Source organism: Choloepus didactylus, chromosome 2 (genome assembly GCF_015220235.1).
Source record: "Choloepus didactylus isolate mChoDid1 chromosome 2, mChoDid1.pri, whole genome shotgun sequence".
In the NCBI taxonomy this organism is placed as follows: domain Eukaryota; kingdom Metazoa; phylum Chordata; class Mammalia; order Pilosa; family Megalonychidae; genus Choloepus; species Choloepus didactylus.
In genome coordinates this window covers 84,874,826-84,890,765 of record NC_051308.1, presented here as the reverse complement: position 1 = coordinate 84,890,765, position 15,940 = coordinate 84,874,826, and the positions used below count along the sequence as shown (strand labels likewise).

Below are 15,940 nucleotides of genomic sequence, written 5' to 3'. Positions count from 1 at the left end.
CTTGTAGTGAGCAGTTCACACTCGCTAATTAAAAACTCCAGTTGGAGCTCAGCTGAGCTATATTCACTTGCTGGGAGAAAGCTTCTCTCTGGCACCACAAGGCTTTGTAGCTCAGGCTGTGGGGGGAGGGGTCTCCCGATCTGGATCCACAGTTTTTACTTACAGATTTTGTGCTGTGATCTCAGGCATTCCTCCAATTCACGTTGGTGTATGATGAGTGGACGGTCACGTTTGTCCCCCTGCAGTTATTCCGGATTGTTTACTAGTTGTTTCTGGTTTTTTTTTTAATTGTTTCAGGGGGACTACTTAGCTTCCACTCCTCTCTATGCTGCCATCTTAGATCTCTCCCTAGCCAATTGATTTTTGACAAAGAATTCAATTCCACTCAATCAGGAAAGAACAATCTCTTCTACAAGTGGTCCTGGGAAAACTGGACATCCACATGCAAAAGAATGAAAGTGGACCCCTCCTTCACACCATTTAAAAAAATTAACTCAAAATTGTTCAACAGCCTAAATATAAGAGCTAAAATTATAAAACTCTTAGAGGAAAACTTGGGGAAATATCTACAGGACTTTGTATTAGGCAGTAAAGTCTTAGACTTTACTCCAAAAGCATGGGCAACAAAAAAAGGAATAGATAAATTAGGCTTCATCAAAATTAAGAACTTTTGTGCACCTAAGGACATTATCAAGAAAGTGAAAAGACAACCAACAGAGTGGGAGAAAATATTTGGAAACTATATGTCTGATAAGGGCTTAGTATCCAGAATATATAAAGAACTCTTACAACTCAACAACAAAAAGATAACCCAATTTAAAAATGGGCAAAGGACTCGAATAGACATTTCTTCAAAGAAGATATACAGATGGCCTATAAGCACATGATAAGTTGCTCAACATCATCAGCCATTAAGGAAATATAATTCAAAACCACTATGAGATAGTACTGCACATCCATTAGAATGGCTGTATAAAAAGTGGAAAATAAGTGCTGGTGAGGATGTGGAGAACTAAGAACCCTTTTACATTGTTGTTGCGAATGTAAAATGGTACAGTCACTATGGAAAACAGTTTAGCTGTTTCTCAAAAAATTAAACAAAGAACTACCATATTACCCGGCAATTCTGCTTCCAGGTACATACCCAGAAGATGTCTGTACACCAGTGTTCTTAGCGGCATTATTCACAATAGTAGAAGCAACTCAAATACCTGTCAGTACATAAATCAGTAAACAAAATGTGGTATATACAGACAATGGTATATTATTCATCCATAAAAGGATTGAAGTTCTGATACATGCCACTACATGGGTGAACCTTGAAGAATGGGTCAGACACAAAGGGACAGATATTGTATGATTGCATTTATATTGAAATAGCTAGAATTTGCAAACACATAGAGACAAAAAGTAGATTAGTGGTTACTAGGGGCAATGGAGGGGGTTAATGGGCAGTTAATGCCTAATGGGTATAGAGTTTCTTTTGGAGTGATGGGAAAGTTCTGGTAATGGATGGTGATGAGGGTAACAGAACATTGTGAATGTGATTAATCCCACTGAGTGGTTTGCTTGGGAGTGGTTGAGATGGGAAAATTAATGCTGTATATATGTTTAAACAATTAAAAAAGAGAGAAAGAGCATACAACTAAAGAGACGATGACAATTAAATACATGATCCTGGACTGTATGTAAAAATGGAGGGGGAAAAGGTCCAAAAGGACATTATTGGGACAATTAAAAAAATTGGAATATAGAGTATAAACTTTGTGTCAGTGTTAAAGTTCTTGAACTTGATAACTGTGCTTAAGGTGGTTACATAAGTGAATATCCTTGTTCTTAAGAAATGTGCATGGAAGTATTGTGTGTTTGAGGAGCGTGTTGTATACAACTGACTCTCACATGTTTGAAAATAGATAGGTGGGTGGATGGATTGATATATAGATAGGTGGATGGATAGATAGATAAAATGATACAGCAAATGTAGCAAAATGTTAAAATTGGTGAATCTGGGTACAGGGGGTAGAGGGGGTTTGCTGGAGTTGACTATAGGTTTGGTATTATTTTTGCAACTGTACTGTAAGTTTGAAATCATTTCAGAATGAGAAGTTTAAGGGGAAAAATCCATGAACTAGGACTCAGAAGACCTCATGTTTAATGTTTCATCTGTGATGTAAGAATCTTCTAAATCTGCTTCTTTCTTTGTAAATGGGGAAAATATTTATACTGCCCACTTATACTTAGAGCAAGTACGATAGATAAAAATTAATGGATTTTGTATGGTTTGGGATTTTGTGTTTTAGGACTCAGAAGATAGGTTTTTCTTATCTTCAGTCAAATAGAACTACCATTAATACTACCTTAAAATGTAAACTCCGTTTTGTATTTTATTATGAAGGGATTAAAAATAAACATTCCTTTGAAACTTTGAAATTTTTTCTCTCTCTTTTTTTAACCCTAAGGTCCTGAAGTGGGAGCATCTCCGCAAAGTGGAAGAAAAAGTGTGGCAGCCGAAGGAGCTTTGCTACCACAGACACCCCCATCCCCTCGGAACCTGATGCCACATGGACATAGGAAGTGCCATAGCTTGGGTTATAAGTCAGCATTTTTAATTTTATCTCTCAAATTTTAAGTTGTTTGTAGGTGAATTTATTTTGTATTTACTTTCTCAGTGTTTTTGCATAGTTTTCTTGTATAACAGTCTTATTCTGATTCAGTATAATATCTTGTTTGCCTAAAAGTGTTTATTTCTTCCCTTCCCTGTATTTAGAAATGAGCTTTTCTCAATGGTATTTTCACATTTGGTGGAGATAAATGAACATTACTGAGAGCTGTCATAAATAATTTTCCTTTTAAATTATAACCTTTATATCAAGAAAGTTGTTGCTAGCCTTAACCAAAATAATTTGTCATAAATTAAGGTCTATAAAAATTATTCTTTTCATTCCTAAATATAAAAAGGGAAATGATTTTTTGTTTGCTTGATTAGTTTTATATAAGATTGATTTCTCAAAAAGGGGACCATGGTTTTTGTTAAAATTTATAGCAATTCTCCATTCATGAATGTGAAACCATTTTTTAAATGGAACTGGGGCCCAAGATGAATTAATTTAAAATATTCTCTATTTATATAACATAGATATGGCCAGGTTTCATAAAACATTTCCCCTAAACTGCTCATCTCTGACTTCCGTGGTAAAAAAAAAATCTATGTATCCATTAGTATGAGAGTTCAGAAGTAAATTTAGGGTAGCAGGGAAATCGTTTATATCTTGAATCTTTATATAAAGAGTCTATTTTATATCCTGAATTTGGAACAATAATAAAAGATATGAAAAATATTTCTCTGTTTCCAGTTTCATTCATAAAATGAACACAGCAGAGTTTAAGAGTGCAACGTTCCCAAATGCAGGGCCAAGACATCTTTTAGATGATAGCGTCATGGAGCCCCATGCACCATCTCGAGGCCAAGCTGAAAGTTCTACTCTTTCTAGTGGAATATCAATAGGTGAGAAATATTTCTCTGAGGGAGTTCCAAACTTAAATGCAATGATATTTTTAACAAAGCTCAGCTGGAAAAAAAGGGAAAATTCAAATAAAGATAAGGTGATAGAGAAAATTCTATAAAAGCAAAGCAGTGGTTAGATACAGGATCATCTTACTAATGCTACTGAGGTTAATAATGCCTGGTGGTTTAAAAGGTGCTTGATGTTGTTGAGGACTGATGGGAAAATAACATAGGCTGCTTGAGTTGGTTGATTGCATGCAAGAATTGAGGGAAAGCAGAGTCACGAATGACTCCCAAGTTTTTTAGATTAAGCAGACGGTAGTGCTGTTTACCAAGGTAAAGAGTACAGGAAGAGCAGTCATTTTTAGGGGGAGCTCAGGTGTTTGTGAAGGGTTGCAGCATTGGGGAATCAAGAGTTTCGTTTTGAAAATATTTAGTCCATATGGATATGTCAGGAAGGAAGTTGGAAGAATGGGCTATCAAAGGAAACTAAGAAAGAGGGATCAGTGAAATAGAAGACAAAAATAGTGTGTGATATCACAAAAGCCCGATAGAGGAAGTGTGTCAAGGAGGAGCAAGTGTTGGATATAGCAAATGCAAAGAAGAGGAGTAAGATGACAATTGGGAATTGAGTGACCAGCCGATTTGACAAGACAAAAGTTCTTGATGACCTTGATAAAAGTTACTTCATCAAACAGTGAAAGCAAAGGCCTGATTTAGAATGCGATGTGAGTAGATAGAGAATAGGTACTCGGAAAGGGAGCAGAAAATTAGGGTAATCCTGGAGAGGGATATAAGATTCAGAGACGGAATTGTTTGTTTTTACTCTTTAAACTTTTATTTATTTTCTGCATCTTCTAAATGAGCGTTATAATTAGATAATTTTTATAATTAGAAAATATCCATATAGTACTATAATTACTTTTAAAAAGAAATAAAGGAGGAAAATGTCTTTCTCTGTGATTAGATGACAGGTTGCTCAGGGGCTAAGCCTATTAATGTTAATATGATTGTCTCAATATTGATGAACAGTCAGTAGAAAGAGTTAACAAAAGAAGATTCATTTTCCTGTTATATTGACTTCCTCAAATTTTGAGGGTTCCAGATCCTGAAAATGAAATTGCTTTAGATGTCTTCCGCACCATTCAGCTGTTATTTATTCTGATGTTCTCCTTTTTATCAATGCCAATGATTAACCTATGAAAAAAAAGTAAAACCAGAAGACAAGTGTGTTACCTGAAACACCTCTTCATTATTGTAGTATGTTGCCTGTGTGAAAATATCAACCTCAATCTGAAAGATAATAGAGAAGAATTTTACAAAAGAGAAAGGAAGAATTTTTTTCCAAATAAAAATTGGTTATCACGCATGCCACGTAAAGCAAAAAATAATAGTGTTTAAAATTATGGCTCTCAATTAAGTACATGGTATTTGGCATTTTCCCAATATAATTGTTATCCTATGATAATTACTACTTTTTTGTTTATTTGTGGCTTTTACTAACCTTAAATGTCCTTTTGTTTATCATAAAATAGTTAACTAGTTATTTCATTCAGTTACAGTTAGTACCTCAATTTGGATACTTTTCTCCTTTAGAGCAGGAATAGACTATTTTAATTTTTGCCTTTTTATTATTTTTTTAATTACTCTCAGGTCTTTAGATAGGTAAACAATAAAAGAATGCTACATCCTTATTTGTATATTAAGAACATAATGTATATGCACTTTCCAGGATGTTTGTTTCAAAGCTTTAACAATCTGAAAAGGTAGTAAGTCTGTAACTATAGGATGGTAGTATTTAAACTGTTAAAAACATACACACACTGAGAAAATTCTTAATTACAAAAGAGTTTTTTCCTTAGCTGTAACTTTTACATGCAATATTTATCTACTATACAATGGAGGCTTTGAGAAAGTACTATGGAAAAATTATCAATGCTTGGACAATGACCACAAACATTTTCTAGTATGGTAAAAAACATCCTAGACAACCTAGAGCAGTCTGGCCTAGCCGAGGTAGGCATATCTACTCTGAACTTAATGCTTCCGGAAAAGCTTATGTTTTTTATAAATAAGTCATCCTAATTATGCGTAAATTTTCAGTTGTTAAGATATAATGCTAAAGATCAAGATAATCTCTAAGATCACAATCCTACTCTCACCCCACACCCAAAGTTTACAACTCCATGGAACGTTGTTTCAGTGATTGTTCTCAATTCTTGCAAAGACAGTACATAACTAGTACCATTCTAGATACATAGGAGAGGGTTTAATCCACCACGTAAAATGGATACCTTAAGGTCGTGAAAGTTTGACAAACAATTTAACTTGATACATAAAGAACGTATTAGTTGTTTAATTTTTATTGAAAGCCAGGTTTATCTGTAAAATAAGTTTTAAATCAATCTAAGCTGATTTGGACTCTGAATTCATTCCCCTCAGTTTCTTTTCCAGCTAATTTAAAACTGTTTGGGGACTGTTTCAGCTGATATTTCTAGCCAAAGAGAAAGTTTTTATTACATTGTTATAGTGCTAGTTTGTTGTTGTTGTTGTTGTTTTTCCAATTTAAGGATACCATCCTCTTCTACCTTGTCCCTAAAGGCAGAGAGTTGAATTTCCTTCTTTCGTAAAGCTTTTTATCCTTAGAGCAGAAATGGGTTTTAAAAGGAATACAAAGGGAAAGATGTATACCCTGAATCTCTAAGGGTTTCATAATTATAGTGCTCTTAAATTATGACAGACCTAATAAGGAAAAATTTTGTGCTTATGTACTTTCTCTGGTGGTAGAAAAGTTCTTTATTAACATAATGAATTTAAGCTGTAAGTAGACTTGCAAAAATATTTTATGCTGTTTTGTTAATTTAGCTAACCTTGTCAACTATATTTCAGTGTATTACAAAATAAATCTAACTGCAGTATTGGAATGAAGAATTAATATCTGGAGTTCACTACAGAAAGTGTGATTGTCATTTTATGAGCACAATTAGAGAATTTCTTTCTAAAATATAAAATCCAAACTAGAAAAGTAAATCTGATATTTTAAAAATTTTAGGTAGCAGCGATGGTTCTGAACTAAGTGAAGAGACCTCATGGCCTGCTTTTGAAAGGTAAGAAAAATTGTCCATTTGAACATCTTTGAGCTTATTTTTTCTATCTTAGAATACATGCTAATATGAATTTCAAGAGATAATTTCTATTACATATTCTTAAGAACTATTTAAGCTTCCTAAAGAAATTGATATTTAAGTATGGAATTAAAAATTATAAGAATGGTTGACAAGAGACTCATATCTATATCTCTTTATTTGTATTTGAATTTTAGCACATTTAAATTGCCAATTAAAAATAATAACCAATCATAGTCAAATTATTTCCTTATGTGTTCAAAAGTAAATTTTTTTTCCTAAGTTCTGGTTCATTTAAGTAATTTTAAGGCATTTAGTGGAATGCTCAGCTTATTTTATGCTGCTTTGTCAAGGGTCAAATGACTTAGAAAATTATAAATTATACTGTAAGTAAAGCAGTTTGAAGTTTGAATTTAAATTGCAGTGAACTTAAAATATGCCCATAGTACACAAATTTATACTGAGATACTTAAAAAAGTCATGTCCTCTTCTCCTTTCTGTGTTTTTATAAGCTGTGAAAGCCATCATATGCATGCTATATTGATCTTCAAAGATAAGATGTCCCTAAAAATGTAGCCAAACAACACAAATACTTATATTCTAAGTGTCCATTAAGATTCTTGTATTATCTCTGACCATTTCACTTCTGCCATTTCAGACTTATAAGATGCTTCACTGTTGAAAAATAATTGCTCCCTTTTATACATAAACTAAACTTAGCTAAGTTTCTAAATAACAAGAAAGTCAGTCAGATTGAATTTTGAATGTCATATTAAAACTCATGGGAGTGTAAAATATTTAGTTACATAATCTCCCTGTTATGCACTTTTTAATAGAAAACAGCACTCACTATTCATTGGAAATTAAATTGTATTTGAATTGGTTGATTTCATGCTGTTAATTGGAAAATTAGACCCTTGTTCTTGGCAAAATTTCATAAAGATTTCTCAGCTTCATGTGATTAAAGCTTTACTTGTAAGCCCTGTATTTCAAAGTACTTTCAATCCTTTCTACTCTAATTGTCAGTATTCCTAGATTTTGTTCTCTTTGATTTTGGGGGTTTTTTAAACAATTAGTTTTTACATATTGTTTCTCTTCCAAACTCTATTTTCAACCTCTTTGCTTGGGTATGTCTGAAATGGGAAAAAAACAAGAGTTGCCTCTGGTGTGCTGTCTGAATTTGTACAAATTGTCTTCATTCTTTTCCTTTAGAAAGACTGTAAGGCTATCAAATGTTGATTATAGGGTGTACTATAATCTTTAGATAAAAGATGTTGACTTACAAAATTGTCAGATTGCTGGAATTATAAGTGAGTAACAAGAATGGTTTTGTGTTAAATAATTTGTTCTCATCCCAGCAGGTTACTTAGGAACATAGTATTTAATGGTGTTACCTTCACATCTCAAACAGTATTTTTCTTTCATGACAGATGTTTTGCTTTGCAGACGTTTGAAGCTAAAAATCTACCATATTTGTGCCAACTTTAAATCAGTGGCTCTTGGAAAAATTTTGAGAGCAGTTAAATTAATGCTGCCCAGCAACATTCAGACATGAAATAATAAAAAGTGAATAGGGAAGTAGTATATTAACTATTACTTGTGGCTAGCAAACTTGAAAATAGTACTTTGAATGTTAAATATGCCATTTTCTGTTCTTATTTCCTTATTATATAGAAAGCATAGTGGGGGAAATAAAATGCTTGGGTCACATTAGTTTTAAGTTGGCCAGATTGCATTTTAGGTGTCTTCATAGGGACATGTATTAAAAATGAATTATTTCTATAAATCTAGGCATCATATTTAAACTGGAATCCAAAACGTGGAATGAAACAAAAGAATTTTGGAAGAATTTCTCAGGTTTTGTATTATTTGGTTATAAATAGCCTTTTAATTCTTTAGCAGATTTGTGAAAGTGAATCTATTATGTAAATATATGTTATGTACTGAACACATACAAGTATTTCTAGAGTCAACAGAAGAAAAAAGTTTTTGAAATCTGTGCTGCATGCTTTAAAAAAGAGAGAAGCAATCACATACTATCCTTTTGTGAGATTTAGAAATCTATATTACACGAAGAAATTACTGTACTGTTCTAGGTACTGATGATGATTGTGTGAATAAAAGTATATGTAATATATACAATTTATAATGGAATCCAACAGGAACAGATTATACCATTCACTCGGCCCGATGACAAGAGTGGCACGAAATGGCTATCGAAGCCACATGAAGGCCAGCAGGTACAATTCCCCTGCATACAGGGGAGACAGAACTCCCCTCTGGTGTTGGTGATTGGCTTACATTGGTGTGGTCTGGCAATAATTATTTCTGTTCTTTCCCAACTAATTGGTTTAAAAACTAAACAGAATACCCAGGAAAACTTTCTTTCCAAATTCTAATAGAAAGGTAAATTTGAACTATTCTTTCTGATCCAAAGCTAATTAATTGCTAAAATTTGCATCTCTTTGTCAGATTTTTTAAATGCTTTGAAGTTGATACCCTTTTAACTACACAGGTCTTTCCCGTGCTGCTAGTTAATGGATGAACAATATAAAAATCTGCTTGTTATTTATAAGCGTGTAATCGAAGCATTTTCTTTGCTAATAAATCTACATTCACTTTTTTTTTTTTTTTTTTTTTTTTTTTTAGGAATTTGGCAGTTAAACTTCAGGTCCTGAATTTAAACAAGTCTATTTCATTAAATAGTTGTGTACTTAAACTCATGTTCATTCAGTTGTTCACTCAGTTTAGTTAAGACAGGTCTCTTTCTGTACTACATTAGTTGTGGAAGAAAATGAGCATGGTAGATTGATTCGGGATGGGGTGTGGAGGATAATGGTAATGGATAATCAACTAGTTCCTAATTCAACAAAGTAGCAAACTTTTGAAGTGAGTTGTATGTCAATATGATGGTGTCTGATCTCCTTGGGTATACCTTCCTATGCATAATACAGCTCTAGCATGAAATTTCTAGTGATTTCTAGGTTTATAAGTCACTTTGAAGACACCTAAATAATCATAAAGGGATAAACTGGCAAACTTCCATTTTCTTCATTGTTTTAAAATTCTGCAGCTCATGTCGAATGGTAGATTTTTAATAGTGTGTATGTTTTAATTGGCTCATGTAGAAATCATTCTTGTTTTAAACATAGGACCTTTAATCAATTGGGGAAAAATATTAACGTGTTTGGTGATTTTGCAACATTTTCTTAAGATAGATGAAAAGGAAATCTTCAGTTTGAGGGTTATTCTTTTCTGAAAGAGCTATTAGGCTATAATCAAACACTTACGCATTGGCAGCATTTAAATGCCATTAAAATTTTTTGCAGAAAGCCAGGTTTTTTAATCTGTTGTTAATGCTTTTATTCATTCTTTTGCCTATTTTAGAATTAAATTAAGCATAGATTTTGTTTGTTATCCCTTTTTGAGCTTCTGCTATTTTTATTTTCAGTTTTATAGACTTGAATACTTTTAACAAATAAAATCCTCATCTTTCTTACCAGGACTGAAAGTTTCTAAAGGGGAAAAAAAAGTTACAGCAATGATGCAGTCTGACATGTTAAGAAGAAAAAAAAATCTGAAATCCTTAATACTTACAAAAATGAATTACTGTATTCCTTCTAAATTTAGCTTGTTGAAATACATAATAAAATGTGTATTTTTAACCATATGCTGACTTTAATAACTTTATAATTAATTTTTTGACAGCTTTCTAAATTTTAAATTAGCATTTATAATTGTCAGTGTCTTCTCAGCTTTGAATAAAGTAATAAAGATTTAAAATTAAAGATAATTACATTTTATTTAATTCAATGACTACTATAGGCAAAACCTCTTATGTTCCTTTCTTCATTTCATTATTATAGTTCTGCAGAATCAGAAGATTTGGCTGTACATTTATATCCAGGAGCTGTTACTATTCAAGGTGTTCTCAGGAGAAAAACTTTGTTAAAAGAAGGCAAAAAGCCTACAGTAAGATTTCGTTATATTTTTTAACAAACCTCTAAAAATATGCAAATGTACTGGACCCTAAAAAATACTAAAATAATTTAAATCAAACCAGATGTATAGTATATTTGAAATAACTTAAAATACACATTTGCCTCACCAGGTTTCTTTATTTAAAGTGGTGTTTATATCTGCCATATAAATTTTCAGTTAAATCGTGTAAAGGGTGCTTAATCAAGGTACTCATTTACTTCTCTTTGCTTCCTTAATATAGTTCTTTTACAAAACTGTTCTAAGAATTCTGAAAGTGTATAGTGTTAAAAAGTATTTTAGGAAAGAGAACGGAAAGTAACAACCCTAAGAAAATGGAATTCAACCAATTTTTGTCCGTTTTTTTAAATCTCTCTAATGAAGTTTTGCTTTCCTACATAAAATAGTACCCAGATATTAAATGTGTCCTCCACATAAAGATAGAAGAGGGTATTTCTTTTCCTTACAGTCTTATCTAATTTGGAATATAAAGACTTTGACTTATACCCACACTTAAAGCTTTTGAAGAATGAGGGTTTCCTAAAATATAAAAATGGTTTATATCTAAATATATCTTACATCACAGGAAACCACAGACAGGCACATATAATCAAGAGGCTACACTAGGCCAGCTAGTTAACTAAGAATAGCATGTCAGTCAAGGCATCACCACACTTAGTGTGTGCCAAATGCTATTAAGAAAGCAATGAAGAAGATGAGACAAAATGCCTACCTTACGGAGATTGCATTCCAGTGAGTAAAAAATAGAGATTAAAAATAAGATAATGGGATAGAAAATAATGGGCTGAAAAGGGGTGTCACCATAGTGAGGCATTTTTTGCTGAGATCCAAAAGGAGAATGTGTTAGCAATGTGAAGATCTTGGGAAAGAGCATTCAAGCACAAGAAACAGCAAGTGCAAAGAAAGGCCTGCAGATGGACATGTTCAAGAGAAAGAAGGCCTGGGTAGTTGAAGCATTGAAAGTGGGGGGTGTAGAGGAGATTAAGTCAGAGAAAAAGGCTAGAGTGGCCTGAAAATGTATTAGATGTGACGTATGAAGGAAACAGTAGAAAGGAAGATAACTTCTGGGTATATGGACTGAGAAGAGTAGATGTTAGGGACATTGATTGAAATAGGGAAAGGTTTTTTAGGGGGTGGGAGGGCAGGTAAGTTTTGGCCAAGTTCGGTGTGATACGCTTATTAGACATTCAAGTGGACATGACAGTTTGGCTCTTGAAAGAGAACAGTTCAAGAGTTCAGCAGAGAGGTGACTGCCAGAGTTAGAGATTTGGTATCATTAGCATACAGATAGTATTTGAAGCCTGGGACTAGATGAAATAGATTATCTATGAAGAAAGTGTGGCTGGGGAAGAAAAGAGGGCTGAGGCAGAACATTGCAGCAAGTAAAGATCTGCTACAAGAAGAGTTTAGAAGAAAACTAAGGAACTGTTATCATATAAGCCTAGCAGTTAAAGTATTTCAAGAAGGAAGGAGTGGTCAGTTGTGCCAGATGACGCATATTATAAAGACAGAGGACAGCTTTGATAAAATGTCAGTTATTGTTAACCTTGACAGTAGCAGTTCCAGCCTGAAAGCCTAATTGAAGTAAATTGAGGAGAAAATGGTCAAAATAGAAGTAAAGTCAGGAATTAGGGACAACCTCATAAGAAGTTGTGCTGTAAAAGGAGCAGAGAAGTTGGATGGAGTCTGGGAAGTGAGGGGAATGGGTCAAGGGAAGGATTTTTTCAGATGGGAGTTAACTATTATTAAGGTTCATTTCTATGATGGTAGAAGGGGAAAATTGAGAGACACATTAATTGCAAACGCAAATTCCTTGAGAAAGCAAGAGAGAGTTGAAATCTGGGGCATAAAAGATGAGCTTGAGTTTGTCCTCAGTAGAAGGGTTAACTGTTGTAGCAGGAAGAGAGGCCAAGTATGTGAGTCTACAAACAGGTAATTATTAGATGGAATTAGTGCTGGGAAGATGTGGTAGTTCTCATCAGATTTGCATCTAATTTTCTTGGAAGTATGAAATGAGATCATTGTGGGGGGTGGGGTATTCAAATTTTGGGGAGAGAGGAAAAGTATGAAATAATGGTCTCCTGATAGAGAGGAAGTATAATAACTGGGGTGAAAGGTCTTGTCAACTTCCATTTGAGACTCGTGATCATAATTCTATCAGTCAGCAAAATTGCGTGATTTCTCCAGCAATATTCAGCTACCGTTAAGGGGGTACCAGGTAATCAGATGGTTAAATTTAACTAGAGTTTAGAGTTTTATCAGGAGAGAGGGGCAAGGGGATTACAGTATTTAAAAGAGAATAGATATAGTGCTGGATGATAGAATATAGGCTAGCTATGAAGAAAGGGGAAAGAGGAGGTCATTGGGTGTTGGGGGGAATACTAGGTAATACTAAAAAGTGAAAGCATTCTTGAAGAGATCAAGGATTATCTGAATGATAGTACTAGAGTATATTGGCTAGAAGTGATAATCAGGAATATTGAGACAGAGATTTCAGAAGTGATACAAGTCTAAGTTTGATTATTGGATGGCTGCATGGAGTGGAGCTAAAGATCACCAGGAAGGTAAACACATTGAAAGACCACTAGCATTTTATTACCATATTCATATCTGTATTTGTCCTTTCCAGGTAGCATCTTGGACAAAATATTGGGCAGCTTTGTGTGGGACACAACTTTTCTATTATGCTGCCAAATCTTTAAAAGCTACAGAAAGAAAACATGTAAGTATTCCTCCTCTGGAAAGTAGTCCTAATGGAGAAGACCTAATAAAGACATTCTAATAGTATTTAGTCAATTCCCCAGGCTCCTTGGTAGACAGAGGCTATCAATCTTTCTGATTTTAAAGCATTTCCAAGCAGAGACCTTACATTTTCTCAATAATTCTCCCATTCCAATATTTTTCCTAGTCATTGAAATAACTTGCCACCACCTCAAAATTATTTTGATTGTCTTAATGTAATTTGATGTTGATTACTGCTAAATTGTTCTGACATTCTCACAAATTTGTCATCAAAACAGTTTCAAGTTTTAATGAACTCATAATAGACTTCAATGTTTTTGATGGTGGAAACACTTGTTTCCATTTAAATATATCAGTTTTTTAAAAAACAGAAACTATTATCTAGGCGTCTCTCTTCCTAATCTGTAAAGTGTGAGAATTTGCGGCTAACCTCAAAAGTTTTTTCCACCTCAAAGTCTGATTCAGCGATTTTTCCCAACAATGAAGAAGAATGAGCAATCACAATAGTTACTACAATCACTTTCTTTTGTTTCCTATTACTTAAAAGAAGCCTCACAATGCACTTTTCTCCAAATGTAGAATCTTCCCATGTATCTCTTTTGTGTGCTTTTTTGTTTTTATGTGCCAATGATACAATCTTAGAAAGGAAGAATAATTTGTTTCCATGTTGCATTAATAAAATCCCTTTGAGAGGAATTTTATTTCTATGTTTTGCATTTGGGGGGGTGGAATTAAATGGTTTAAGATTTACCACGGAAGAAAGACTAAGCCCCTAAAGGAAAAATAAGTCCTTTTTCTGTTTATAAATTACCCAGATGATACTGCATAATTCAGAGACGCTCTTCTTTATCCTCACTATTTTGTTTAAATTAAACCAAAGGTACATAAGGGGATATTTTTTACTTAAATAAATGTAGGAAGGGCCATAGATATCATCTGGTTTAAAACATAGAACAGTGCTAGCACATCAAAGCTTTCCAAGATAGCCTCTCCTTCCTTCCTTTTCAAACATACCCCCAACCTGTCCCTGTCCTGAATTTCACATTATTCATTGCCTTGCTTTTCTTTAGATTTACCACGTTTCCTTTTATAATGCATTGTACCTAAATGAACTGTACCTAAATGGAATCATATATATTCTTTAAGCACTGGCTCTTTTGCTCACTGTTATGTTCTTACAGTTATTGTGTTGAGGTAAAGGACTGAGTGATCATGACCATTCTGTGGATGTTTATTTTTTTGTATTATGGCCAAATGGGCTATAATGCCAACATACCTGACAAAATTACACAGAATAGTTCCACTGGAACCTTTTGCAGAGTAATTGCCTCTGCTTACTACTATTTGTACTCAAAGGAAAACAAAAAAGGATTGATACAGGTTGAATTAAATCCTTTGTCTTTAGATATAGAGCAGATAATTTTTCACATAATCACTGAGATAATTGCTGGCTGGATTCTTAGTCAGCTGTTGGAAAGATATAGTTATTCAAAATAGCATATTCTTTTCCTAATTTCAATTAGAAAGAGCTAAATTGGAGAAGTTATAAGCTAAGTATATTTGTCATTTGATGCATATGTTAAATATCTTTTTGTGCTGGGAATTGCTACTTATACATGTAGAATTACTAATATATTATGATAGTTTGGGTTTTTAATTATATGAAGTTTCTGATAAATAGTGCATATGAAATGTTTAGAAATTAGAGCAAAATGGGTTGTGAGGATGTTGAATTGAGGGAGAAGGAAATGAACTGTATTCCTCATCTTTTCTAATTAAATCTGTTAGTAATTAAAGAATTACAAGAACAGGATAGAGTAGGTATAGAGACAAGTCCATGTTTATATTTAGTATCAATCTTGGCATGGAGAGATATGATGCAGAACTAAAAGCAATGAAGGAAAAATATTTTAAAATGATTTTCAACCAAAGTTCAAATACAAACAAATTTGAAGAAAATGTTTGCTATATATATAAGCAACAGCTAAAGGATTAAAATGTATCAGATAAATGCAGTACCACCTACATTGTATTCTTCCCAAAATATTTACCCTGCAAGCCAATCATGAGGAAACAATCATCTCTAGACTGAAGGATATTCCACAAGACAACTGGCCTGGATTCTTTAAAAAGACCAAAAGTAGCAGGATGGAGGTGGGGGTAGGAGGTATAGGAGGACCTCTGTAAATTCAAAGAGACTGAAGAGTCTTGACAAATAAATGCAAAGCATGTACCTTGATTGAATCCTGGAGTTTTTTTTTTTTTTTAAAAAAAAAAAAAAGCTGTAAAGGTTATTATTGGGACAATTGGAAATTTTAATATGGATTTTATATAATTGTGTCTTAAATGTCTTGGTTGTGATAACTATATTGTGTTTATGTAGGAATATATTCTTATTCTTAGGAGATACATGTTAAATGTATTTAGAGTTCAGTGATATGTCTGCAGCTTAAATTTAAATGTTCAAAGAGATAAGCATATAGGCAAAATATAGATGAAGAGTATTTGGGTAATCATTGTAGTATTCTTTCAGGTTCTCTATAGTTTGAATTTTCCAAAATTAAAAGGC

At 33.3% G+C, this 15,940-nt stretch overlaps 1 protein-coding gene across 4 annotated transcripts in view; it reads left to right on the top strand.

Moving 5' to 3' along the window:
• RALGPS2 (Ral GEF with PH domain and SH3 binding motif 2) overlaps positions 1–15,940 on the top strand; it is a 214,576-nt gene that overhangs the window by 177,795 nt on the left and 20,841 nt on the right. For 3 of the 4 annotated variants that reach the window (XM_037825267.1, XM_037825268.1, XM_037825269.1), the window contains exons 12-17: positions 2,460–2,595; positions 3,354–3,505; positions 6,558–6,612; positions 8,793–8,870; positions 10,497–10,602; positions 13,259–13,351. In XM_037825267.1, the coding sequence (XP_037681195.1) occupies positions 2,460–2,595; positions 3,354–3,505; positions 6,558–6,612; positions 8,793–8,870; positions 10,497–10,602; positions 13,259–13,351 (620 nt within the window). The remainder of the gene's footprint in view (positions 1–2,459; positions 2,596–3,353; positions 3,506–6,557; positions 6,613–8,792; positions 8,871–10,496; positions 10,603–13,258; positions 13,352–15,940) is intronic. The other variant, XM_037825270.1, reaches the window with a different exon arrangement.